The 26,086-nt window shown below is 43.5% G+C and overlaps 1 protein-coding gene across 1 annotated transcript in view; it reads left to right on the top strand.

Annotated features, from left to right (window-relative positions):
- Nucleotides 1-3,295, top strand: part of SPRED2 (sprouty related EVH1 domain containing 2) — an 88,780-nt gene extending 85,485 nt beyond the window's left edge. The window contains exon 6 of the mRNA XM_063115997.1: nucleotides 2,200-3,295. Within this exon, the coding sequence (XP_062972067.1) occupies nucleotides 2,200-2,853 (654 nt within the window). The 3' untranslated portion in view covers nucleotides 2,854-3,295. The remainder of the gene's footprint in view (nucleotides 1-2,199) is intronic.
- The last annotated feature ends 22,791 nt before the right edge of the window (nucleotides 3,296-26,086 follow it).

Raw genomic sequence — 26,086 nt, 5'->3', positions numbered from 1 at the left:
ATTTATTTATTTATTATTACATTTCTAATCGTCCCAATAATTCATGTTCTCTGGGTGGCTTCTGCCAGGTGATGTGATGGTTTCAGTGTTCCTAGGACCACTGGAGCAAAATACTGTAGATGAGGCCCTGGTTAGGCCTCATCTAGAATATTGTGTCCAGTTCTGGGCTCCACAATTCAAGAAGGACGCAGACAAGCTGGAGCATGTTCAGAGGAGGGCAACCAGGATGATCAGGGGTCTGGAAACAAAGCCCTATGAAGAGAGACTGAAAGAACTGGGCATGTTTAGCCTGGAGAAGAGAAGATTGAGGGGAGACATGATAGCACTCTTCAAATACTTAAAAGGTTGTCCCACAGAGGAGGGCCAGGATCTCTTCTCGATCCTCCCAGAGTGCCGGACATGGAATAACGGGCTCAAGTTAAAGGAAGCCAGATTCCGGCTGGACATCAGGAAAAACTTCCTGACTGTTAGAGCAGTACGACAATGGAACCAGTTACCTAGGGAGGTTGTGGGCTCTCCCACCCTAGAGGCCTTCAAGAGGCAGCTGGACAACCATCTGTCAGGGATGCTTTAGGGTGGATTCCTGCACTGAGCAGGAGGTTGGACTCGATGGCCTTGTAGGCCGCTTCCAACTCTGCCATTCTATGATTCTATGTAGCAGACAATTGTTGATCATCCATTCTATAAAACAGGGGGTCCCCAACCTGCAGCCCTGAGCTCTTTCTGTGTGCCCCCCCCCAGCTGCTTGGCTGCTGCTGCCACTCTCCTAGCTTTTTTCCTTCAGCCCTACACTGCTCCTCATTGCCCCGAGTGGCACCACCCCACTGCCGCTTTCCTATCCTTTTCCTGCTTCCTGCAAAAACGTGCCAGGCTACGTTGTTCCTCCTGGTCTCCAAGCAGCTCCTTGGCTGCTTTTGTCGGCCCCCTCTAGGTCTTCTCCAAACTAGCATTTTGCAAGAGGGGACAGCAGACAGCTTGCATTTTTGCACACACACCCACAAAGGGCGGGGGAGGAAAAAGACAGAAAGAGGGCTGGCATGCTTTTGCCAAATGGGGATACGTGGTGGTTTCCATTGTGAACACCTCTAGAGACTCCGCCCACCAAGGCTCCTACAAGTGGCTGCCAGGTTACTGGTGTGGTAGAAGAGACAAAGGAAGCTGCAGACACAGTGATGGTGTTGACCAGGTTGATGAGGGAAGGAGCCGTGTGAGCTTTAGCTGCGTACGGAGTGTGTAGTTGTTGCTGCATTCTTTCTTCCCCCCAAGAACTGCTTGCCCTGACTCCTTGCCTTGCTTGCTTCTGCCTCTCCTCCCCCGCCACCTCCAGCTAGGAGTCTTCTGGTGCGTCTGTGATTGCAGTATCTGATGGATGCCCCTTTGGGTTGAGAGGGAAGGAGAGATCTTTCAGCAGGGAAGCTTTTGGGATTCCCCTTCCCACATCCTCCTCCAGCCAAGTCTCTCTCCCCCACCCCCACCCCCAGCTGCCATTTTGCTCCTCATTCCATGGCTCTAATCTTGGGAACTGCGTTAGGTTTGGAAGGCGTTCCAAAATAGTTTAATTGGCCAAGGTATAAATGTTTCAGGAAGGGAGTTGGGGCACCCCACCCCATATTACATCAAGAATGGGGTGAAAGGGAGAGGATAATACAATGCAGCACCAAAACACAACCAACCCCTTAAGGTCCCCTTTGACCTCAATCAGCCCAAGCACACAGGGTCTCTCCACACCTTGGCTGGTTGGCAGTGGTGTGTAAGCGCGCACCCTACAATCACCCTGACTAGGTAAGCATGTGTCGCTAGATAAGAACATAGATTCCATAGTACTTAAATATTATTCCACAATGTATTGAGTTCAGGTGAACATTGCTTCATTGACTTTTTACTTCTGACCTTAATTAGCAGGTTAATAATGTTAAATCACATTTTGATTCAAGGTCCAGCCCTTTTTAGGCATTGGAGACTCTAATGCAGCCCTCATGTGTCAGAAAGTTGGGGACCCCTGTTTTAAAATATAAAATCCGCCTGTCTCCATTCTGGGCAAACTTGACAGGTTCTTTGGTTGGTGAAAAACACTAATGGAGATCACCTACGCAGCCTTTATATTAACAAAGCTGAAGACAGACATGTACAGATTTTAATATGTTACAAACTGTCAAGTTGTTTAAAAAATGTGTGCTTCTTAAAATGCTTCTCCAACAGTCAATCCCACGCTCCTATCGGCATGTCAGCTTCCCAGATGACGACGAGGAAATCGTACGGATTAATCCCCGGGAAAAGATCTGGGTGACGGGTTATGAGGACTACCGCCACACCCCTATGCGGGAAAAGTATGTCGATTCGGATGATGGGGACTCGTACGTGCAGTTTGCCAAAACTGAACCCTCAAAACACGATTACAATTATCCTTACATAGGCAACTCTGACTTTGACCCGGGCGAAGACATCAAAGGCGCTGTGATAAAGACTCAACCCGCCAGGTGCAAACCGCGGCGGCGAAAAGAAGACGGGGAGAGATCGCGCTGCGTTTATTGCAGGGACATATTCAATCATGAGGAAAATCGACGGGGTCAGTGCCCAGATGCTCCGGACCGAGTCAGAAGCTGCATCCGCCGAGTCAGCTGTATGTGGTGTGCGGACAGCATGCTCTATCACTGTATGTCCGATCCAGAAGGAGACTATACAGACCCTTGTTCTTGCGACACCAGTGATGAAAAGTTTTGCCTCCGGTGGTTGGCCCTTATCGCCTTGTCTTTTATTGCCCCGTGTATGTGCTGTTATTTGCCCCTCCGGGCTTGTTATCACTGTGGGGTCGTGTGCAGGTGCTGCGGCGGGAAACACAAGGCAGCTGGATGACAACACTCAAAGCTTGTGAAGTTCTTTCCATTTTCCCTTTCGCTAAGGAGCATCTTGGTCTGGAGCATTCTCCGATCTTCTGTACATCTTGACACAGCCCGGGAGCCTAACAGAAACCAGGAACCGGTTGGCTTGTTATTTTCCCTTCCCACGTGGCTGCTATGCATTGATTGCTCACTGAGTTCTTCTAACAGACTAATGTGCGGCATAGACTTTTGTATTATTGTTCTGTAATAATAAAGAAAAGAATGTCTTGTACATGTTTATGCCTTCTCTCCCCCCGAAAGGATATCGAGACATGAATGGTCGAGTGTGGTGGACTTCCAAACATCTCACGGGTTTATCTGTATTTTGCAAGCTATTGGGACACGTGGAAGTATAGTAGAATGGAATGGAATCCCACTTTAAAGGGTGTTCAACTTGCAACCTCTGTGTGTATGCGAGTGCGCGCGCGTGTAAAGAAAGGTGTGCTACGAACAAATGTGCACCACAATGACACAGTATTGCTGACAATCTTTATTGAAAGAATTCATGCAAACTGCATTTATTTTGACAGTTGCTTGGGATGATTTCCTCTGATCTTCAAGCATTCAAGTGAAATGTGGAAAATGAGCCTTAGTATCACCTATAATATTTCAGAGTCTGAGAACTCCAGTTTCAGACCAATTTTACACATGAAAGGGAAACTTTTAAGTGTCTTCTCTCACCCTCACCTTAGTCTTTCTCCTCCAAATAACATTGGGAAATAATAGCTTTAGTGTTAACGTTCTTCACAGTGAAAGTGGACTCAACCCTGTAGAGTTTCCATTTGAAACAAATGGGTTTTTCACCTGTTAGCAGATAGACCCATGTACTTGTGGTGCGTCTTGAAAAGTAAAAGAGGGAATATTGTTTGTTGTTTGTTTTTATTTTGTTAAAGCATATCTATACTGTGTATACAAAGGATGGAGGAGAATTCTGACCCCACCCCGCTTGAATCCAAAATGGAAGCATTTCTGGGATGGATCTAGGGGCTGTATGCTTTCCAGCAGGTTCCAGACCAGTCCAAAAATACAGCTATAAGGAGGTGTGGTTAGGGTTGCCTGTTTTGTTTTGGTTTTGCCCTGCCTTGAAAACCTTTGAACATGTGCAGGTGCTTTGAATCTTTCCCTCGTGGAATAAAACATGCCGTTGCCTGCATCTGAGATTGTCAGATGTGGGTGTGGGTCTAGCACAGGCAGTGGGCTATGCTAAGGGTATCCCACCTCTTCTACCATGGCATTTGACAATCACTTATATGTAGTCAGGAACATGGCTTCTTTATTGCGTTTCCCTTAGCAGGAGTGCACAGATAGGTATTTTTCCTCTCCCAGCAGTAGGTCCAGGCAAGCCTGATAAGACTTGCTAATATAGTCAGGTCATTCGGCTTCTCCAGTCCAGATAGTAGCAGTGAGGGTCCAGGTAGAGAGGATTTGTCAATTTCATCAATGCTTTTAATATTGATATGTCTCTTAGCTCCCTGCTTTTATTTTCTAGTGCATTGATGAAATTGACCGATGAGGATTTTCCCCACCTGGGCCGCAAGTCTCTTCCAAGCCTTTGCACCCGGAAAGTTAGATGCACTTGCACTATGAACATGAATAGTTCCTAGTGAAGCCACGTCCCTATTACAACTTTCCCTGTTCCCTGTTCAATGATGCAATGCACAGATAGGAAGCAGAAAGGATCAAGGGGGAAAATGTACCATTGGTGTTGCAGGGTTTTCCGTTTTGTGGCCTGAACTGACCCCACAGTTCTGTCTGCTGTGCAGACTACGGGATCAACCCAGGGTCAGCATAGGGCCACATGGCTTTCCGCTCTCAAATGCACTGAACCGGCATGTTTGGGGGCTGCAGGGGACCTAGAGCAGACATGCCTTGGGTCAGAGCTGGACAAATCCAGGCACCTGGTCACCCTGTTGCCTTGACATTAGATGCTAGGAACATTGAGGTATTCTTCCAGCCCTACACAAAGGGAGAGACAGGCCCAATTGAAGTCAATAGGCATTGCAACCTTTGAAGACTGTTGATTTCAGTGGAATGCGATATTTCATGAAGTGTGCAATGCTTTGCAGGATCTGCATCAAGCAGTCTTCTTCCTTTAGTTGTGGAATAAGTGAAGACACAGGGTGAAATGATACTTTGATTTTATGTGGGTTTGGGTTTTTCGTTTTTTGCTTTGTTTCTTTAAAGCCGTGTCCTGTGTACAAGGCTTGTAATTAGCTGGGGAAATAATATTTTTCTAATATATGACATGCGATAACAAAATAATTTTTATTCAAAGGAATAATGTAGAGCAGTTTAGCTATAATATAGCATAGTACAATCTGAATATTCTGAGGCAGCTAGGCACTGGCTTGTGAGAACTGGTGCTGCTGTTCCTGCCATAATTACTCTCTGCAGTCGACCGCCAGTGAGTGCGTGCCCTTGCCCCCCTTATTGCACGTTGACAGGAGTCTTAAAAGGAAAAGGAGCTGAATTCTACTTTTTTTGTTTTATTTTTTTTTCTTGCCAAGCAGATGCAAATTGTGACCTGCTCCCCACACTTTCCATGTGAAATGGGCCGGCAGCTCCTCCTGGGAGTCTCATAGCTTTTAACGACATATGCAACAGTGTGTGATGTTACGGTCAAATCCTGGAGCTTGAGCACATCTGGTTATACTCGGGCATGGCCACTGTGATTTGATTGAGCACATTCTCTCTCTGCCCCCCCCCCCCCATTTTCTTTTTTACAACTGCTTTCATGGGCACATTGCAATATGCATTGAGCTAATCCAGAAATAAGTGGGCTGGGATCCTTTCAGGACTGTTTCCAAAACTGGACCCTACCCACTTGCCACCTGACATGTCACTCCTAAAACTCAGGGGACCTTCCAGAAAAGTCTTGGGGGAAGAGGATGATGTCTAGTTTGAATGTGAATGTCTGTGTGGAAACACTTGCACATTCCTAAGCAAATTTTTAGCAGACCCCCTTTTCACGTTTCCTCTGCAGGATGGGAGGTGCTGCAAAGCGGCCTCTTCCCACATTCTGACGGTACTGTTGTACGTTCCAGGCCATTTGGGAGGAGCCTGTGTGGTAACTCCTCCCCACGCCAATATTAACCTCACTTTCTGGGAAGAGCGACAGCGTGGGATCCTCCCACATGACCTGGGGCTTTTCATGTCACCTTTACGGCAGAAGGAAGCACATTGCAATAGTAACTCCTGTGTCACAAAGGGAACGTGAGGAGGGCACCAGATCTGATCATGTGCGCATTGTGCAGGATGAGGTGGTAGAATTCTGAACTGTACCACTTCAGACTGCAGGTAGGAAGTAGACGAATCTCTCCGGTTCGATTTCGCCCGGGGTCTCAGTTTTTTAACTTCTAAGTTCATTCCATCTCATTTCTGCATCAGATTTTGTTTTCGTTTCTCCCTGTGCACATGAAAATTTGTATATGGTTTTGGACACATTTTTGTGTCCACTTTTGCAAATGTCTGCATTTTAAAGCGGTTTTACAATGAATAGTGTGTGTAATTTTTCTAATTATACATTTTCATGCTCATTTTAAAAATGTATGCATTTGTGCACACTTTTTGAAATGTACACACTATTGTGCACATTTTTTCCTTTTTTTTTTTTTTTTTTGCCAGCCGCATCACAAACTTCAAAAATGTCTGGATCTCGATGGCAAACTGTTGCAGTTAGTGTTTAGATTAGGCAATACAAATTTGGTAAGTTTGCATTAAGATGCAAACTCGACTAATTTCTCACTAAATTAAAATGCAAACTCGACTAATTTCTCACTCCTTCCTAGTAAGGAGTCATATATAACATCCTTCCCCGTGTTTAAAAAAAATGTTTGTATAAAGCTAGCATTTGCCTTGCTAGCAGTGCCTGATGGGAATTGAAGTCTAACAACATCTGGATAGCCACAATTTCCCCACCCCTGTGTGAAGCATTTCAATTACAATTTCTCCAACTGTCGCTTCCAGTTTTACAATCCAGAATTCTACAACGTGTGTAGATGGGCTCTGGGATCTCCATTGTTTATATTTGATATTCAAGATTTGGGATTTGTCTGTAACATATATACACGTATATAATGTAGATTTTGATATTATAGCAATTGTTAGGTTTACATTTATGAAAATGATGCTAAACGGTAAGGGAAGTTCTTCATTTTATTTTTTTAACTTTTGGTAAACTCATGGGAAGAATAAATATGTTTGTGCCTGATCGCAAATGACAAATCTCCAAAGGGTGACTAGCAAACATCAAGCCAGCCTCAAAATAAAAAGTGTTGGAGCAACGTTTATTTGCAAGTTGTCCCACTTTTCTGTATTTCTGTCAGGTCTTTCCCCTCTACGAAGCACAACACTACAGACAAGATCTTAAGGATTGTCAAGCCTCTCAGTTCAAGTGCCCCTATTTATTTTGCTGAAGCAGATATACTCCAAGCCTTGATGTATTTCCTCTTCTGTAAATTCCCTCTTCTCCATAGCTTTTTTAAAAATTCCACGTTGAGTTGTTCCATATTTGTTCTTCTCTGTGTGTGTGTGAGAGAGAGAGGTTGGGTTTTTTGTTTGTTCTGTTGTGAAGGGAGCAGCAAAATGGGCACAAGGGTAGAAATTGGGGGGGGGGCACAGAAGGAGGATATTTTGTAAATATTTCCCATTCTCCCCCACACTGCTACTAAACAGTGTGAAGTTTTTCCCTTGTCAGTTTTCCAGTACTGACAATCATCTGAGAAATTATTCAGATTTTATTTTTGTATCTGTGGTAACCATCCATTAACATAAAGGTATTTTCCCCCCTCTGGTTGTGACATTTTTTTTCAAGCTATTGCTCACATTAACAAATTTTAAGTGCCTGAAGCAAACTTCCATTATGTATCTGTATACTAAAAGTTAAAAACTCTGTTGTATTGATTTTTATAAGCCTTTTTACCTCTGTGTAAAGAATATATATACAAGTGTATGATGTACATTTTAGTTCTTAACTTCTTTTTTATTGTTTCTAATATGTATGATCACTGTAGCTATTGCTTTAAAATGTACCATGTAAATATAAATACATCATATCAAAAACAAATACGTGTGACATGCTTTTGCTGTCTTAATTGGAAAGGTTATTTATTTATTTATTTATTTATTACATTTCTATACCGCCCAATAGCCGAAGCTCTCTGGGTGGTTCACAAAAATTAAAATCATAGTAAGACAAACAACAGGTTAAAAGCACAAATACACAATACAATATAAAAAGTTTGGGGAACTGCAAGATTGGATCAAAGAAAAATCTGACTAGGGTACTCCTTGTTACTAACTATGCACCCCCATACAGTGTTTCCTATTATGGCTGCTTTGTGAAATTATGGTAAGTTGCACTTCCTGGATATTTAAGGCCACAATCTTATTACACATGTCCCATTCAACTCCATTGGGCTTACTTTTGTGTAAATATGTATAGGATTGGGCTGTGGGTGTATTACTATTTATTATTTCCTCTTCTGTAAATTCCCTTTTCTCCATAGCTTTTTTTAAAATTCCATGTTGAGTTATATAATTACAGTTATACATCGCCCCGTAGCCAAAGCTCTCTAGGCGGTTTACAAAAGTTAAAAACAGTGAACATTAAAAAGAAATATACAAAATTTAAAACCATGAAAAGCATAAAATACAAACAAAACAGACAATATCCATTTAAAACCAACTATTCTGGGGTCAATTAAAAAACAGCATATGCTGTTAAATGCCTGGGAGAAGAGAAATGTCTTGACCTTGCGCTGAAAAGATAACAATGTTGGTGCCAGGCGAGCCTCGTCAGGGAGATCATTCCATAATTGAGGGGCCACCACTGAAAAGGCCCTCTCCCTTGTTGCCATATTAACACTGTTCTTTCCATCAGACAGAAAGTGCCATTATTGGGAAAATGCTATCCAGCAAAAATGAATACAAAACATTTATTTGAAGCTTCACTATAGAATTTGAGCTATCAAAAGTTATTTTGATACTTTTCACTGCTTATTTTTAATTTAATTTCTAGTGTTGGTTTCAGAATTCTCAATCTCCCCTTGATTTTTTTTCAGAGCATATGAAAAAAGATTTCATAGTCCATCCGTGAGATCTGGTGCCCGTTGTGGCTGGAGGGGTGCAGGGCGGGGCAACCCAGCCAACAAGAGGCAAAGCCCAAGAGTTACAATAGGTGGAAATGACACACAACCACTTTTTTTAAAAAAAAACACTATTTTCTGTTGTAATGGAAACCCATTTCATGTATTTTAGCCCATTACAAAGGTATCAGAAAGCTTTATTGTTTATTAATAATACTTGTATAACACTTGGTATAACAAAATCTCTATGATTTACATGCCAGCCAACGTACTGAAAATCACTATTAAAATACTCAATAAACAATTACAACTACAAGAAATAAGCAGAAACAATAAATTAAGAACACGAGAAAGCAATCAAATGGAGCAGCATCATGACAGTCAATTCCAAGCCTGGGAAATTTGTATGAACAGGTACATTTTTAGGAGGCTGACTAGATTTTCCACCTGCGGAACCAAGCAGAAGGGATTTTCAGAGGGTGGGTGCCAGTACTGAGAAAGTCTGTTTTGGAGATGTCATATGGCAGTAGTCTGTTGGTCACAGAATGAGCAACGGCCTCTGAGGATCTTAAATGCCAGCTAGGTGTATTTAGGGGAAGGCAGTTTGCTGTGTACCCTGGAGTTGTTTAGGAATTGGTATGTTAACAACAGAACCTTGAACCCGGCTTGGGAGTTAATAAGCAGCCAGTGCAATTCTTTTAATCCAGGTCTAATATGCATATGGCTGGGTGCTCCACTAAGCACTCTAGCTGTAGTTTCTGAGCCATGCACAAGAGCAACCCCATACAGAGGGCATTACGTTGAGGTTGCCAGTGTTTGAGCCACAGTGGCCAGGCTATTCTGTCTAGGAACAAGCATAGTTATGTCGTAGCCAAAGTTGGTAGTGGGTGCTTCAAACCATTGAGCTCATCTGGGCCTTCCGTGACAAAGAAAGATCATCCCCAAGCCACAGACCCATTCCTTCCATGGGAGTGCAGTGCCATTCCAAAGAGGCAAATCACCCAATTCCTGGATCTGGAAAGCACCCACCCATCAGCTCCCCATTTTGTCAGTATTCCATTTCAGTTTATTAGCGCTCATCCAGCCCATGACTGCCCCCAAACCACGCATGGCCCCTCCTGACTGAGATGTTACAGGCCCCGTTCAGACAACACGCTAAACTATGCTGCATAACTACAAAATGGTTAACGGGTTCCATTAACCATTTTGTGGCTAAGCAGCATGGTTTAGCATGTTGTCTGAATGGGGCCACAGAGGAATAGAGCTGGGTGTCATCAGCATAAGGGTAGTAATCAGCACTGGAGGTAAGGCACTCCACAGTTCAACTGCCAGGGGGCAAAGGCCCAGTCTAATTCTCTGGAATTGATCCCATAACTTAAGTGCTGAACCACAGTAAAAAATTGCCCCCAATTTCCAATTCAGAGGGAGGGACCAGGGGGGAAACATAGTTAACAGTATCAAAAGCTGCTGTGAGATCAAAACATCACAGGGCCACGCGCTCTCCGTCCCTCTCCGAAAGAAGAACATCCATCAGGGCAACACTCAGTTTATTTTTCCCTGTATAAATATATATATATATATATATATATATATATATATATATATATATATATATATATGTTCTAGCAAGTGCTACTGGCAACGCACTACAGATTTCTTATGGTAGCACACTAATTTATATTAGTGCTAGCGCTGTATAGGATACTATTCATGCAATGCTTTGGGACTCTAACAAAAGAAGAAATTGCCACTTAACTAGAACTTAGAACTTGTGAAAATGACCAGATGTAAACATGTACAGGGCTTGACAAGCCCCACCTGCGGGGATTCCCTGATCCATACCACTTTAAAAGATGCAGGAGCCCTGTCTTCTTTTGCATCTGACCACACTGTTCCCTGCCTTTCACACATGTGCTCTGTCTGTGTGTGTGTGTGATGTGGAGAGAGTGGCTGGGGAGGCATTTTTCTCCTCTCATAATACTACAACCCAGGGACATCCCATGAAGCGGACTGGTGGATGATTCAGGACAAATAAAAGGAAGGGCTTCTTCACACAGTGTATATTGGGACTATGGAATTCTATGTAGTGATGGCCACCAATTTGGATGGATTTAAAAAGGACAAATTTATGGACAAGAAGACTATCAATGGCTACTAGTCCTGATGGTTATATGCTACCTCCAGATAACTGAAAGGGTACAATCCAACCCCCAAAACGCAATGGGTCTAGAAATGGCACCGTTTCAGCATGAATCACAGAACACTAAAATGGCACTAGCTGTGATTCACACTGAAACATGGGTTCATTTCTAGAGCTGTTGTATCTTGGTTTGTTTGTTTTTATCCTTTCAGTTATTTGGCAAGCCCTGTGCAGACATTATAATGAAGAGTATGGGGGTGGGAGTGGGAATGCAGGCTCCCACAGCAGGTTGGGAAATAACCATATGCTCATAGGGTAGTTTGTGCACATGGTCCGTGCAAATATTTAACTGAGTGCGTGGAAGGCAGGAATGGGGACAGTGCACATAATCTGCTCTTTCCCGCACATACACACAAATCCATTGTGCAGGTGTGCAGAGCAGGCGTTTTCTGCCCCGAAATTCAGGCAGAGTTTCATTGAGGCGATTCTCTGCCCCGATTTCTGGAGCGGGTCCCTCTCTCCGCCCCGTCAAATTACCCATTGAAGAACCATTCTGTTTCTGGGTAAACGCTACATTATCGTCAATGGAAATTAACAGACATGCTTACAGCTCCCTCAGTTTTAAAGATGAACACATGAAAATTGGCACCGTGAAAGCATTTAAAGAGGGCTTTTGGCAAGCCAAGCTTGGAGCAGATCCCTGCATGCAGTGATTTATAGGACATTTTTTAAAATCCAAACTCAAATGTCCTCTCTTGGGCACTTCTCGTGGCTTGATCTGTATGGTGACAGAGAGGGAAATGAAGCAGCAGGATAAGCACTTAGCACAATAATAAATAAGTATATATAAATGAATAAATGTCACAACAGCAGCACACAGCTTGCCCATCCTCAGAGAGAACAGGAGGTTTGCAGGACGAGGAGGCACACACACACACACTGTTGGGCACAGTGGAGTGAGTCAAGTAAAGGCAACAATTATTTATTTATTATTTATTTATTTAAAATATTTATATCCCGCCCTATATCACTAAGATTTCAGGGCAGCGTACAGATAAAAACATACAGTATAAAACAATAAATATACACAGTTAAAAACAAATTAAACCATGATCCAAGTTAAAACAATATATAATTTAAAAGCAATAGATGCAGTTAAAACAGTTAAAACAATGTGCCAGTGAGTTTAACAATCAAAGGCTTTGTTAAAAAGCCATGTTTTTACTTGGCGTCGAAATGAAATCAGTGTTGGTGCCAGTTGGGCCTCCGAGGGGAGGGCATTCCACAGTCGGGGTGCCACCACAGAGAAAGCCCTCTCCCTTGTCCCAACATAGCGTATACGTTGCATTGGTGGGATGCGGAGAAGGGCTCCTCCAACAGATCTAAGGTCTCGGGCAAGCATATATAAGGAGAGGCACTCTCTCAAGTATCGAGGTCCCAAGCCGTTTAGGGCTTTAAACGTCATTACCAGTACCTTGAATTCTGACCAGAAGCATAGGCAGCCAGTGCAGTTCCTTTAAGACCAATGTTATGTGGGCTCTATAAGATGTACCTGCCAGCAGTCTAGCTGCTGCATTTTGCACTAGCTGCAACTTCCGCATCATCTTCAAGGGCAACCCCACGAAGAGTGCATTGCAGTAGTCTAATCGGGAAGTTACCAGTGCATGCACTACTGTGGCTAGGTTGTCCCTATCCAGGAATGGCCGTAGCTGGTGGATCAGCCAAAGCTGACCCCAAGTACTCTGTGCCACAGAGTCTACCTGGGCCTCCAGTGACAATGATGGATCTAGGAGTACTCCCAAGCTGCTTGGAGCTACCTGCTTGGAGTAGGAGGAGGAAGAGGACAACAATGATGATGAGGACCACCACCACCACCACCCGCACTGGAAGCCCAGCCAGCCAATAGGAGTAATAGTTTAACTGAAATAAAGAGCCTGCCTGACTCAGGTGGAGACGCTTACTTACTCACAATGCCAGCCCAACAGCACTTTCACACTGTCGATGACTTCTACGAATCCAAGCAGAAATGCACAACCAACTAGCCCTGCACTCCCCCTCACTCCCCATGGCCTGAACCAGCAGCAGCAATCAGTGTTCCCCATGCAGCAACCAGCAGCAGCAATCAGTGTTTCCCCTAAAACACCCAAATATACAAGTACAAGAAGATTTTTTTTAATGGGGAAAGTAAATCAAACAGCAGTCACACAGACAGTGGGCTGGCTTGAAGGATTTCAACTGAAATGGCTTCTTTTTCTGATTTTTAAGTTAAAGAACAGAACAGACACACACACACAGCTGCCTTGAATGGACTTAAAAGAATATTTGAAGGAACAATTCAAAGAAAAGACTTTTTAAAAGGATTTCTTAAGAGATTTGGATGTGCACACGCTGGGGGTGGAACAGCTCAAACGAACAAAGCATTAAAGACAGCCAAATGAAAAAAACAGGTCCCTCCCTCCCTCTCTCTCTCTCTCTCTCTCTCTCTTTCTCCCTCCTAAATAATTCAATTTGCAACAAATGCTAAACAAACCGTATCTTTGCCCTCTCTCTCTCTCTGACCAAAACAAGCGTCACCAGACCGAGAACCCCAACGAGCATGGGAAAATGATTGGCAATCCCTCCCAGAACACTGTGATTGGAGGAGAACACAGTCACGGACAGCACTTTGGCAATTCCGAATTGGTTAGCCACAGCTGTCAGTATCAATTATCAAAACCACCCCACTCCATCACCCCATATTCCTTATTGGGAGGTTTTCAATTAGACACACCAGAGACACACACTAAATGGTCAAAGAATTTTGGAGATGTTAGAAGCTCTGATTGGGCGCGTCTTCGCTCTGAAATTATTCTATGGGTTTAGAAGTGGCCAGTCTCTGCTCTGGTAGATCGAATGCTCTGCAGATGTTTGCGGTTATCAGATCTTTCCAGTACGAAGTGCACACCCCTAATTGTAACCTCTGCAGCCATTTGATTCCTGCTGACGTTGGGAAAAATTTGCTTGTTATGGGAATGAGGACCAATTTATTGAGGAGGGAAGCAGGTGGGTGTAATTCTAAAAGGCTGGGATTAATCTTCACACATGACATTATTCAGATGCTGCACTTCTGGAAGGAGGGAAGCCTTCTGCCCTGCCACTCCCCACTCCCAGCAGGAAGGCCAACTTTTCGGCAATTCAGAGAGCAATCCTATGCTCTCAGAATGGAGCCACCAAAACCAGAGGCTCCACCCCTTTCTATGCCCTGTCAGGATGTCAGGAGAGAGGTGTGGTGTACTGTTTTGGTCTTCCATCCATGATGGAAGAAAGATCGGTCTCTCCCGTTGCCTGCAATGGGAGAGAGATATTTAGACATTAGGTAAGTGGCTTAGGGTCCCTCCCTGCCCACTAGCATGGCTCAAGAATGCCGTTTTCTCCCTCCACAAGACTAGAGTTTGACCTCATAGAGGAAGCTTCTGCAGAGGTTTCTGCAGTGGCTTCCTCTATGAGGAGGAACTTTGGCCTTAGCTAGATGACGGGTTAGCCCAGGCTGATACCCGGGATCGCCCCTGTGCGTCCAGATGACACACAGGGGATCCCAGGCTCAGGCAGGGGTCAACCCTCCCTTGCCCCGGGGTAACGGGCAACACTTTTGGCCCGGTACTTCCTGCGGCCTCGGGCTGAGCCCAAGTCCGCGAGCGTGTAGACCGTTCCGCCGCTTTCCCCGGCTACCGCAATTACTCGCAAGTAGCCAGGAAAAGCGGCAGACAAGGCACAGAGCTCCTCAGGAACACTGTGGCCATCAGGGCTAGGGTGGGGGGAATGGGGAAAGCCATAATTTTTTTTAAAAAAACACTTACCTGAGCACACGAGAGTTCGTGTGCATGGCCCCTTTAAGACGGAAAAAATGGCGGACGTGATGGGGTCCTTTCTTGACCTCGGCGCGCCTGAGGTGTAGACTACGTTGAGAGCCCGCGATAGTTGCGTCGCGGGCTCTCCCCTCCTCACCACCAGATTATCAGGTAGGTCTAGCAAAGGCCTGTGAGATTGTGAGGAGCCAAAAAGAGGCTCCCAACATTAAACACACACATACACACACAGAGGATGTTGCTTCGTCTCTGGATTGTTGTTGTTTTCCTGAACAATCCTATGATGCCTGGGATGCTATCTGGAGACTACGGGATTGTCCTCTCTGTCGAGTTGTTCATGGTTGTCAAGGATGTTCTAGTTATTTTATAGGGTGGTCACATTTTAGTGGATAATTATTTGAGCTTTTTAAAATTTTTGTATGTTTTAATTCTGTTGTAAGTCTTGAGTATTTTTTTTAAAGAAAGTTGTGTAAGAGATGATGATGATGATGATGATATATTTAAGAACCCTCTGATAGAAAGTGCTCTGTGCAGAAGAAGCCTAACATAGGATGTGGTGTGTATGACAAGGAGGCTCTTTTCCCTGCCAAATCAGATAACGGTGTCCTTTTCCTGTGTAGATAATTTATGTGTCTCTTTTAAAGACAGAGGATGTTGCGGCTCAAGGGTTACTGGCTTTCATACTTCATATTCCTATAGAAATTCATCCTGAACTAAGTTAATGCTTGTGAACTTTGTATATAGACCATGATAACTAACGAAATGTTCCAGATATATATTTTCCTCTTGCCATTTGCTCACTATCCATTTTACACTGTGCTTTTTCAGCCAATCCCTAAAGGTCATGCCTTGTGATGCTTATAATGAGTCAGATCAGGGCTCTGTGGGCGATACAATTTCTACTGGGGTGCAGCTTCCCATTCTGCAATTCCCTGTCAAGAGTCCTCTGCTCACCATTCTTTCTATTTGTGAAGTTCAGGGTGAGTGTTGAACCTGCGCCCCTTCCTAGAGCTGGAAGACCTAAAGACGGTAGTGCGTGCACTGGTAAGTTTGAGGTTCGACTTCTGCAATGTGCTCTACATAGGGCTACCTTTGTGCCAAGTCCGGAAACTTCAACTAGTTCAAAATATGGCAGCCAGTCACATGGGGTGACCACACTACACCAGCCTAAAATCCCTTCACTGGCTGCCAATTAGTTTCCAGGCGAAGTATAAAGTGTTGGTTATTACCTTTAAAGCCCTACGAGATCACCTTCTCCCATACAATTCGCCCCGCACACTCAGGTCCTCTGGGAAGAATTTACTCCAGCCAACAAAAACAAGGCTGACAACTATTACCCAGAGGACCTTTTCTTCTGCCGCTCCCAGATTGTGGAATGGCCTGCCAGGAGAGATTTGTCAACTTAACAGTCTTCCGGAATTTAAGAAAGCCGTAAAGACTGAACTCTTCCGGCAGGCCTACCCAGTTGAATTTTAAGATGCCTTTTTAATAATGTGCTGCTTTTAATAATGTATTCATTTTAAATGTTTTAATCAATTATATGTATTTTATGGTGTTTGGATTTGTGTTGTACCCTGCCTCGATCCAGAGGAAGAGGCAGGTAACAAAATTATTATTATTATTATTATTATTATTATTATTATTATTATTATTTAGCCAAAAGGGTGCATACATGTGTGCACATGCACACACACACACATACACATACACACACGAGAGGGCGGTGTCAGCAGGCTTGGGGGATCCCAAAAGTTTGCAGCAGTAAACCATCTTTAGGGAAAGAAATTTTTAAGGGAGGAGCGAGGGAACTAAATCAACTTATAGAATCATAGAATAGCAGAGTTGGAAGGGGCCTACAAGGCCATCGAGTCCAACCCCCTGCTCAATGCAGGAATCCACCCTAAAGCATCCCTGACAGATGCTTTAGGGTGGATTGAGGATTGAGCAAGCTCAATAGCCACAGAACATTGAGTCCCTTGGAAATGAAAACCCAGCGAAGGAATGGATCTGGCTGGCTGGAAATGGCCAGAGAAGCAGGGGCACGGCCAGAGCAGCCCGGAGAGCGTCTAAACTGTACCGATCAACTGGCAGGAGGATTGTGACTTAATTCTACCATCGTATGGGGTGGAGGGTAGTGAATTACATCCCACCAAAGCCACCAAATGCGGAAGATCTGGCTCACCAATCCTCCCTCATAAAACATAGTATAAATATACCTTGGTCCTTTATTTTTCAAAAAATTTACTACCGCCATAAAATGTCTAATAAAACCGTATCTCCTTAGCACACCATTAGTCATACAATAACAGGGTTATAGGCTGTAGGCATGGCATGAGCAATCAGAGAGATTTATTTAAACATTAAAGCAAATATATATTTCTTTAACTCTTATGTACCTATTGGGATGTTCAGTTGTATTGACAGGTTGATGTTATAAATATGCTTTTAAAAGTACTGTTCCTTGAAGAAAACTGCTTCCCTAATAAAATAAAGAAAATCAGTTACTTTCTTCTTCCTCCCTCCACCTGAGTTAGCTTTCCCAGAATGACTCGGAGGAAAAGGCTGGAAGCCTTCCCTCTGGTCAGGAGCTCAGTGAAGGAATACAGGGTTGAAGAAAGTCTCCCAGTTGTGTCTGATAGTGGACTCCCAGCTTCTTGAGCTGAACTACCTTTAACTGGATGGCTTCCTTCAGCATTCCCTGGAGTCTACCTTCTGGTCAAGGACCCAATCACCAGGATGCAGCTAAGAAGAAATCACTAAGTTGCCTCCTCTGAATTACTCTTGCTGCTTGTGGCCAGCTGCCTTCTGCTGTCCATCTGGCCAGAGGCTTTTCTGGAGGATGGCCTCCGGTGTCTTCCTCTTCTTGGTACCTCTCACAGCTTCTGCTTCCAGTAATTCCAGCCACTCTTGCCTTCCCCAACCTGGTGCCTTCCATATGTTTTGGACTTCAACTCCCATCATCCCTGACAATTGGCCATGTTGATTGAGGCTGATGGAAATTATCACCCAAAGCCTGCTCTACTCTAATTCCACTTCCTTGACTGCCGTGAGGTGTTCCTGTCTATCATGTGTAACCCTTCATCAATGTACAAAAAACAGCTGGGAACTATATATCCCATCATTTCTAACTAGCATGGCCTGGGATGATGGCAGTTGAAGTAAACACATCTGGAGGGCTCCAGGTTGCCTACCCCTGTATCACACTCTATTTTAGTCCTTCAAACACGTTTTGAAACTACTGTGCAGAATTAAACTCAGAATTTGTCTGACATGCAAAATTTGTTTTGCAGTAACATTAGACCTTGCTAAAAGAACTGTATGGAACAGTGAATAACTTTCTGAAGAAATTCACACCTTTATTAAAGAATGAACCACTGGAAACCATGAAAGTGACTGTTGGTGGACATCTTGGGAGTGCTGGTCCCTCGACTTTATTCTCAATCCTCAGCCCTGTTCTCACTTTCTCCCCCATTCTTGCCAGGTTGGCCAAATATTGCCCCCTCCCCTCTGGTTCTCCCCTTACTAGGCAGCACTGGTGGTCTTTACCTCCCCCCATTTGGGCGGGGGGCATCCAGGACTGCTTCAAAGTGAGGTACTGGGCTTCCAGCTTTACTTCTTCAGAATTTCTCTGAGTCTACTTGTGTTTTCAAAGGAATTTTGAAATAAAGATGGTGAGTGCCTGAAACAGTGCTTTCAGCTACCTTGAGCGGGGGGGGGGGGGGGCTTTTTAATAAATAAATGAACCACAATTTTCTTTGCAGGTGCAAACAAAAGTTTCCGTAGGCAGAGTGGTGCCTGTGGGCACTGTGTTGCCAGCCCAGCTTTAAGACTTCTTAGCAGTCCTTAAAACCTTGTCTGGAGCGATGACCGACTTTGTCACTTTCAGCAGGCATTCAACAAAAGGAAAGAGAAAACCCTATCCAGCTCAAATGCTCGGGGATGCTAAATCCTTGCATTTTGTGATCTTCAACTAAAGCACAGTTCAAGGTTATTCAAGTTCATCAAGATGAGAAGAGAAGAGAAGATGCAAGAGTAATATGGGTGTGTGACTCATGAAAGCAGGTGGCTCTTTGGCTGAATTTGAATGCCACTTTAAGGAACTCCCCGCATAAAGAGACCCTTAGGCTTTGCTATCCAAGAGATGTAAAAACTTCTGGAAAAGTTCTGCGTTGAAAAGGAAAGGGAGAGTGCGCATTCCCTCATGGTAAAAAGCGAGAACACACTTCATGACAAAACGTAACGACGGGAGCAAGAATAACAACTAGCTAGTTATTCTTTCAATACACCGTGATATTTAAGGAGAAGTTGATGTTGCCTCTCGAATCAAATCTACAGGGCTGATTTAGTGCAGAGCAAGAGCACAGTGGGGGGTCATTTGTGACAGATAACGCTGTGGCTGATCTGCAACAACTTCACAGCTTCCCTGTGGGAAAGGCGCATTTTCATTTTGATGCGTTGTTTTCCTTAAATGCAGCTCCGGCGTGGTTCTGCTGCAGTGTGCCCCCATCCCCTCGTGTTAAATCTTCAGCGTGCCTTGTTTCTGTGACATGGCTAAGGGGTGGGGCTGTCTCCTTCCCCCCCCCACACACACACACGCCATTCCTTCTTTTTCCCCATTAGCAGTAGTGCACTTTTGGAGGCAAGCTTCCTTTCCGGTTTAGCACTACTTCACAGTAGTGTCATTATTATTATTATTATTATTATTATTATTATTATTATTATTATTATTTGTATCCCGCCTTTTGCCCAATGCTGGGCCTCAAGGCGGCCTTACAAAGTTTAAAATATACATGGGGGGGGGGAACAAAACCATAAACATTTAAAATACAGAACAAAATTATAAGACATTAACATAGGTGGAGGGCCAGTTTATTCTCCAAAGGCCTGCTGGAACAAAAAAGTTTTAGTCTGCTTCCGAAAGCCCATCAAGGAGGGAGCCAGCCTAGCTTCCCCAGGAAGAGAGTTCCAAAGCACGGGAACAGCCACCGAGAAGGCCCTCTCCCATGTTCCCACCAAGCGTGCCTGTGAAGAAGGTGGGACTGGAAGAAGAGCTTCTCCATAAGATCTCAAAGCACGGGCAGGCTCATAAGGGAGAATACGTTCTTTCAGATAACCTGGACCCAAACCATATAGGGCATTTCAACCTTTCACTATATTGCTGTAGCACTATTTTAACCATTCCATTCACAGTATCTCAGTAGCCCTTTTAATCATCCCATTCACTATATCGCAGTAGTGCCGTTTCAGCCATGCACTATATCGCAGTTGTGCTTTTTGAGAATAGAGTCTGATAAGAAGAAGTGTGGAATACTCAGTTGCACTGCTTAGTAATTCATCCTCCACCAGTACAAAGGCTGCGGAAAGCAGGGTGTTCAATAACTTATCTCACCATAGCACTGATTTACCTATTAACAATTTATTTTTTGTATTTCTATACCACTCAATAGCTGAAGCTCTCTGGGTGGTTCACACTATTGCAGTGGTGCTGTTTTACCCATTCACAATATCCCAGTAGTGCTGTTTTACCCATTCACAATATCAGCCTGTTTTAACCACTGAACCATCAACCCCATTTATTTACAAATATATATAAAATAAACTGATGCATAACACTTGCACGGTCATCTGTGGCAAACTAGTTGCCTAATAAACTGTGTGAAAGAGTACTCCTAATACAACAATTCTTTTTTATAATAATTTTTTCAATGTATAATGTACATAGAACACAATCACAGTTTTTTGCCACAATTTAAACACAATTTTTTTTGACGCATTATAGTGCTGGCTATGACATCAGCATGGAACCTAGACATATATTTATAATGGGAGGTTATATTTATTATTTTCTAGTTCTTATCATATTTATTATTTTCTAATTCTTGTCAGCGTTGTAGATTTTATTTATTGACAGGTCTCTGCAGTTTGTTTTCCTGTTTTCGCTAAGAGCTTTGTCGGAACAAACGCCACAACGAGTTGACTGAAAACCGTAAATTATTGTATGGTCAACATCTTCAAAGATTATTACGGGGTAAACACCTCCAAATGAAACAGCTGGTCTGCTTGTAGCCTGGAAAAATGCAAATTATAAAAAAGAATTGTTGTATTAGGAGTACTCTTCACACACAGTTTATTAGGCAACTAGTTTGCCACAGATGACCATGCAAGTGTTATCCATCAGTTTATTTTATATTTTATATATATTTGTAAATAAATGGGGTTGATGGTTAATTGTTGCTTTCCATCGCTGTAGGTGTGTTATGTAGTTGTGTGCCTTGGGCACTCTATATGTATTGGATCATTTACACTACTGCCTTCTTTTGTTGAATGTTTTAACCACTGAAACAGCCCTCCCCTTTATACTTATGAGTTAACTACCTGTGGCAATGGGAAAGGTGCTGGTGACCTCAGCGTGTGTGTGAGCAGGCAATCCACAGCAAATTTGTGTGCCCTTCAAAGCAGGGTCCCTGACTAGTTAATCAAATGTCTTGTTCTCCTGAGATGTCCATGAAACCTCACTTTTGGGTCTTCTGAATTTCTGGAGCCTTTCTTGCCAGCAACGTAGCAGGCCAGCTTTTAAAGAGAAAAATGGCGGCACGGCAAAGCACGTTATGCGATCAGCTGGCCTCCCATTCACTTTATTTGGAGAACTACAAAATAAAACAAATTTCTACTTCCATGCCATTATATTTCTTCATTGTTTTGATGGCACAAGTGAAGATAAATATTAAAAAGCTTGGCTTCTGACCAGGAGAAAGATTGTTTCAAGGGTGGAAACTATGTGTGTATTTTTGGTGCACCAGCTTTGCATCTCTCAGAATGTTTAGACCTCCCGCACCCTGCATTGCTGGACATCAAGGCACCACCATTCATTTGATTTTGTCAGTCTTTGCCTCTGGATGAACTCTGAACGCTATGGCAGACCCTGGCCCGGCTGGTTTTCTGACACTGTCACTGTGATTCTAAAGGCCACTAGATCTGTTTTACATGTCAACGTGGAACCAGAGGCAAGTCACTCAGCCTCTCTTTTGTAGAACGTAGGTTATGATCTGCTTTCCCTTCTACCATTTTCAAGCTGCAAATATCATTGCAGGGAATGTTCAATTTCACAGTGGAGCACTCTCTTGGCTCTCTCTACAACACAATTTTAAAAAATAGACAAGACCTCAATCCCCATCATTCCCTCTAATAGTGAACTTGGCTGGCCAAGTTCCAATTGAGCCACCCAAAAAATAAGACAGCGGTTTCCACATACTCAGGGGAGTCCCTAGGTATGCAAAAGTATACAAGTGTGTAAATTAAAAGAAAAAATACTTAATCCAAAATGGCCCTTTGACCTTCCAGGACTTCAAGGGGAATGTTGAGGGCATAGAGAAGTTCATCTTATTGTCTGGCAAGATGTGTGCTGGGAATTTACAAAACAATACTTCCTCTCCCTTCACTATACAGAAGTATTTCAGGAAGAAACAAAGGAAAAAAAGACACCTTTTCCATTTCCCGCTCTGCAGAACAGCCTTTCCCAACCTGGTGCCCTCCAGATGTTTTTGACTACAACTTACATCAGTCATAGCCAACAGGACTAATGGCCAGTTATGATGGGAGTTGTAGTTAAAAAAATATCTGGAAGACACCAGGTTGGGAAAGGCTGTTCTGCTACAGAACTTTCTCTCCCACGTACCCCACGCACACGCAGCCCCAAACCTGAGTAGCCCTATATAGCACAGCAGGGGGAAGGCCCCAAGGTGGGGAGAAAAAAATGTCCTTTCCCCCTCCCCTCCAAGACACCTGAACAGCACTATAAGACTACCATTCCAGGCTGGCCGGAGCCCTTAAAAGATGGGAAGCATTTCAAAATCTTGTTGCAGGTCATACTTGTCTTTTCTATAAAAGTGAAGGCCAGAAGTTATCTCTTGAACCCATGGGTTTGCTATAGACTTCATCATCATGATTCGATTAGACACATTGAAATTGAAAGGGACAAGTCGTGGTTTGACTTAAGTCCCACTGATTCTAATGGGTCTACTCTAAGCATGACAAAATCTGGATCCATCCCAACGTTGGTACAACGGTGATTATGAGATTCTCCTAAACATGTTGGAGGGGAGAGCCCAACAGGGTTTTCTTTATTTTAAATCAAGTATTTTGTTTGTGAAAGTAAACAGATTTCCGTTTTAGCCTAATCAAATTAGTAATTTTAAAATATTGTAGGTATGCTGAGTGGCACGGTAGTGCTGTCAGATACTCTTTCTCCTAGTAGATCTCAAGAAGCTGGCATTGACACAGTTTTGCTACTCCTTCCTTCCTTCCTTCCTATTTATTTATTTATTTCCATATTTCTTCGATTCTAAGACACACTTTTTCCCCATATAAACATCTCTAAAAATGGGGTGCGTCTTAGAATCACGGGTGCAATTATTATTCTTAGAATCAAAGCTTTTTTTTCTGTTGGTGGTACTGAAATTAGTGTGCGTCTTACAATCGATGGCGTCTTAGAATCAAAGAAATACGGTAATCATACCTCTCAGGGCTTTTTCCTTTCAGAGAAATATTCTACCGTAGGCCAAATTTCACCAGAGTTGCCAAGCACTGAGAGAGATGTCCTTGCTAAATCAAATGAGAGCAAAAAATAAAATAGATTTTAGAAAAGTAAATGTGCATGGAGCTATCAGAACTTGAAACCTCTGGGGCAGGATCTACACTACTGCTTTAAAATGGCTTATAACAGTATTGTGAACTGTTGGGGCCCAGGACCCACTCCACACACAGTTTTCAAACTGTTTTCAAAGTGTCATATCCTGCTTAGTGTAGATATGGCCCCACAAAAACTTTGAAATAATCCATATGTATTGCGATATTATAGTCTTCCCTTGTAGTAATGACTTCTTGGCAGTACTGCTGAAGTACTCCACGTTTGGTCTTCCAAAAGCAGAGAAGTAGATAGGCCTGCCAAATACATAGCTACTGACATTGGGCGTGGGGGGACTGCTTATTTGCTCAGTATTATCAAGATGGAAAAACCAAACAGTCAAATTATTGTTTTGACTAAAGCGTTGGTGTCACTGAGAAATCATTAGCAAACTACCAGTGCACCTTGATATAAGTGGTATACAAACAAAAGATATCAAGGTCTGCTATTGTGCCAAAGCTTCTAGCTGGGAAGCCAGAACCCTAACACCTCACAAAATTACATTACCACACAGGGCTACTAAGAATGTAGTAGGCCTGTGTGGTAATGTAATGTTACCTGTGTGGTAATGTTTCTTTGGCTACTGAACCAAAACAACCACAAGCACCACATAGTCTTTAGCCAAGAGCCTACTACTGTGTTGAGTTAATACCGTGTGCAGGGATAAGTTTCAGAGGAGGACAACCAGGGTGATCAGGGGTCTGGAAACAAAGCCCCCTGAAGAGAGACTGAAAGAACTGGGCACGTTTAGCCTGGAGAAGAGAAGACTGAGGGGGGACATGATAGCACTCTTCAAATACTTAAAAGGTTGTCACACAGAGGAGGGCCAGGATTTCTTCTCGATCCTCCCAGAGTGCAGGACATGGAATAACGGGCTCAAGTTAAAGGAAGCCAGATTCCAGCTAGGCATCAGGAAAACTTCCTGACTGTTAGAGCAGTACGACAATGGAATCAGTTACTTAGGGAGGTTGTGGGCTCTCCCACACTAGAGGCCTTCAAGAGGCAGCTGGACAACCATCTGTCAGGGATGCTTTAGGGTGGATTCCTGCATTGAGCACGGGGTTGGACTCGATGGCCTTGTAGGCCCCTTCCAACTCTGCTATTCTATGATTCTAAGTTGAAGCTAACCTCCATTAATTCTCATTGTACATATGAATGAGTTTGAGCCAGAAAATGTTATAATCCTCTTCTAATTTACTAGATTTGTATAAAGCAGGACACTGAGCAGTGACGAATTTTGTGAAAATCCAGCCTGAAGCTACAGTGGATTGGATTCCTCCTGTGGATAGAAGGGCTCCTTCCTTAGCAGGAAGCTTTTGATCCAGCAGAACTTTTTCACTGGCTGAACAGAAGAGAAGCAATTCCCCCTCACTCCAGGACCTCTAAACATCTGCTGCAGCGAGTTGGAAAGCACTCGGGGCTGCAGAGGGAGGGGAAATCAGCCAAATTTGCCTCTCCCACCCAATAATCCACCACTGCCAGAAGGAGTATTTTGAGTGGAACACTGTTCACGGATGCTTCCACCAACTGAATGAAAATTCTGAATCCAACCTGATATATGTGCAGGTGGGACTGTTCAAAAACAAACATAATTTGACAAAACCTGGTACGACAAAGCCAAGCTAAGCCATATACATACAATGGTATCCTATCTTTGGCACTCCCTATCTGGGGAAGCCCAGCTGGCCAGCTCCCTCCTAATCAGAGCTTCAGAAGATGAGCAAAATACCTTAATTTGGAAAGGCTGTGTTTGTTTCCAGGCTAGTTCTGTTTGTTTGTTTGCTGTATCATTTATTTTATTTTACAATATTCATATACCACTGTTCAACCACTGTGCCCCCCAAAGTGATTCACAATAATAAAACCAGACTTATAGCCAAGAGATATCGCCTTCACAGTGATAGATCCTGTAAGGGCATCCAGGCATTGGAGAAGTTTTTTTCCTGAATACTGTTGTCCTGTTAGCCTGAAATAATTTCTGAGGCCAGAGAAACAAGTTATCTTCCATAAGCTTACTATTTTAGGAATACCAGCTGCGGTCCCTTGGATTGTGAGTGACAGCAGTATTCTATGGCAGTTAGTATGATGGATAGAGAAGGGGTATATAGATACAAGATGCTTCTCTGGTGTTTATTATCTCAGGATTTTATAGTTATCATAAATACGCCAGGAAATTATTGCTTACTAAGATATTTGTTTGTGCTAATTTTTTCAATAATTATTGACAAGTTGCTGCCTCTTGTTTGAATTAGACATTGCCGGCTCTACCATTAGGCAGAGTGAGGCAACCGACAGGTAGCAGCGGTGGCAGAACTTAGGCTGTTCTTCATGAACTCTCCAGCTGTTCCCCTCTGTTGGAAGACAGTTGTGTATGCCAGACAACCTTCCTGGGCCCTCTAAACCAGACTGCTGCCTCAGATACTATCCCAATGCCAGTCCAGAAACTAAACAGA

This window comes from Elgaria multicarinata, chromosome 2, assembly GCF_023053635.1.
Source record: "Elgaria multicarinata webbii isolate HBS135686 ecotype San Diego chromosome 2, rElgMul1.1.pri, whole genome shotgun sequence".
Lineage (NCBI taxonomy): Eukaryota > Metazoa > Chordata > Lepidosauria > Squamata > Anguidae > Elgaria > Elgaria multicarinata.
The sequence above is the reverse complement of the archived record's forward strand: the minus strand, read 5'-3'. Positions and strand labels throughout refer to the sequence as shown.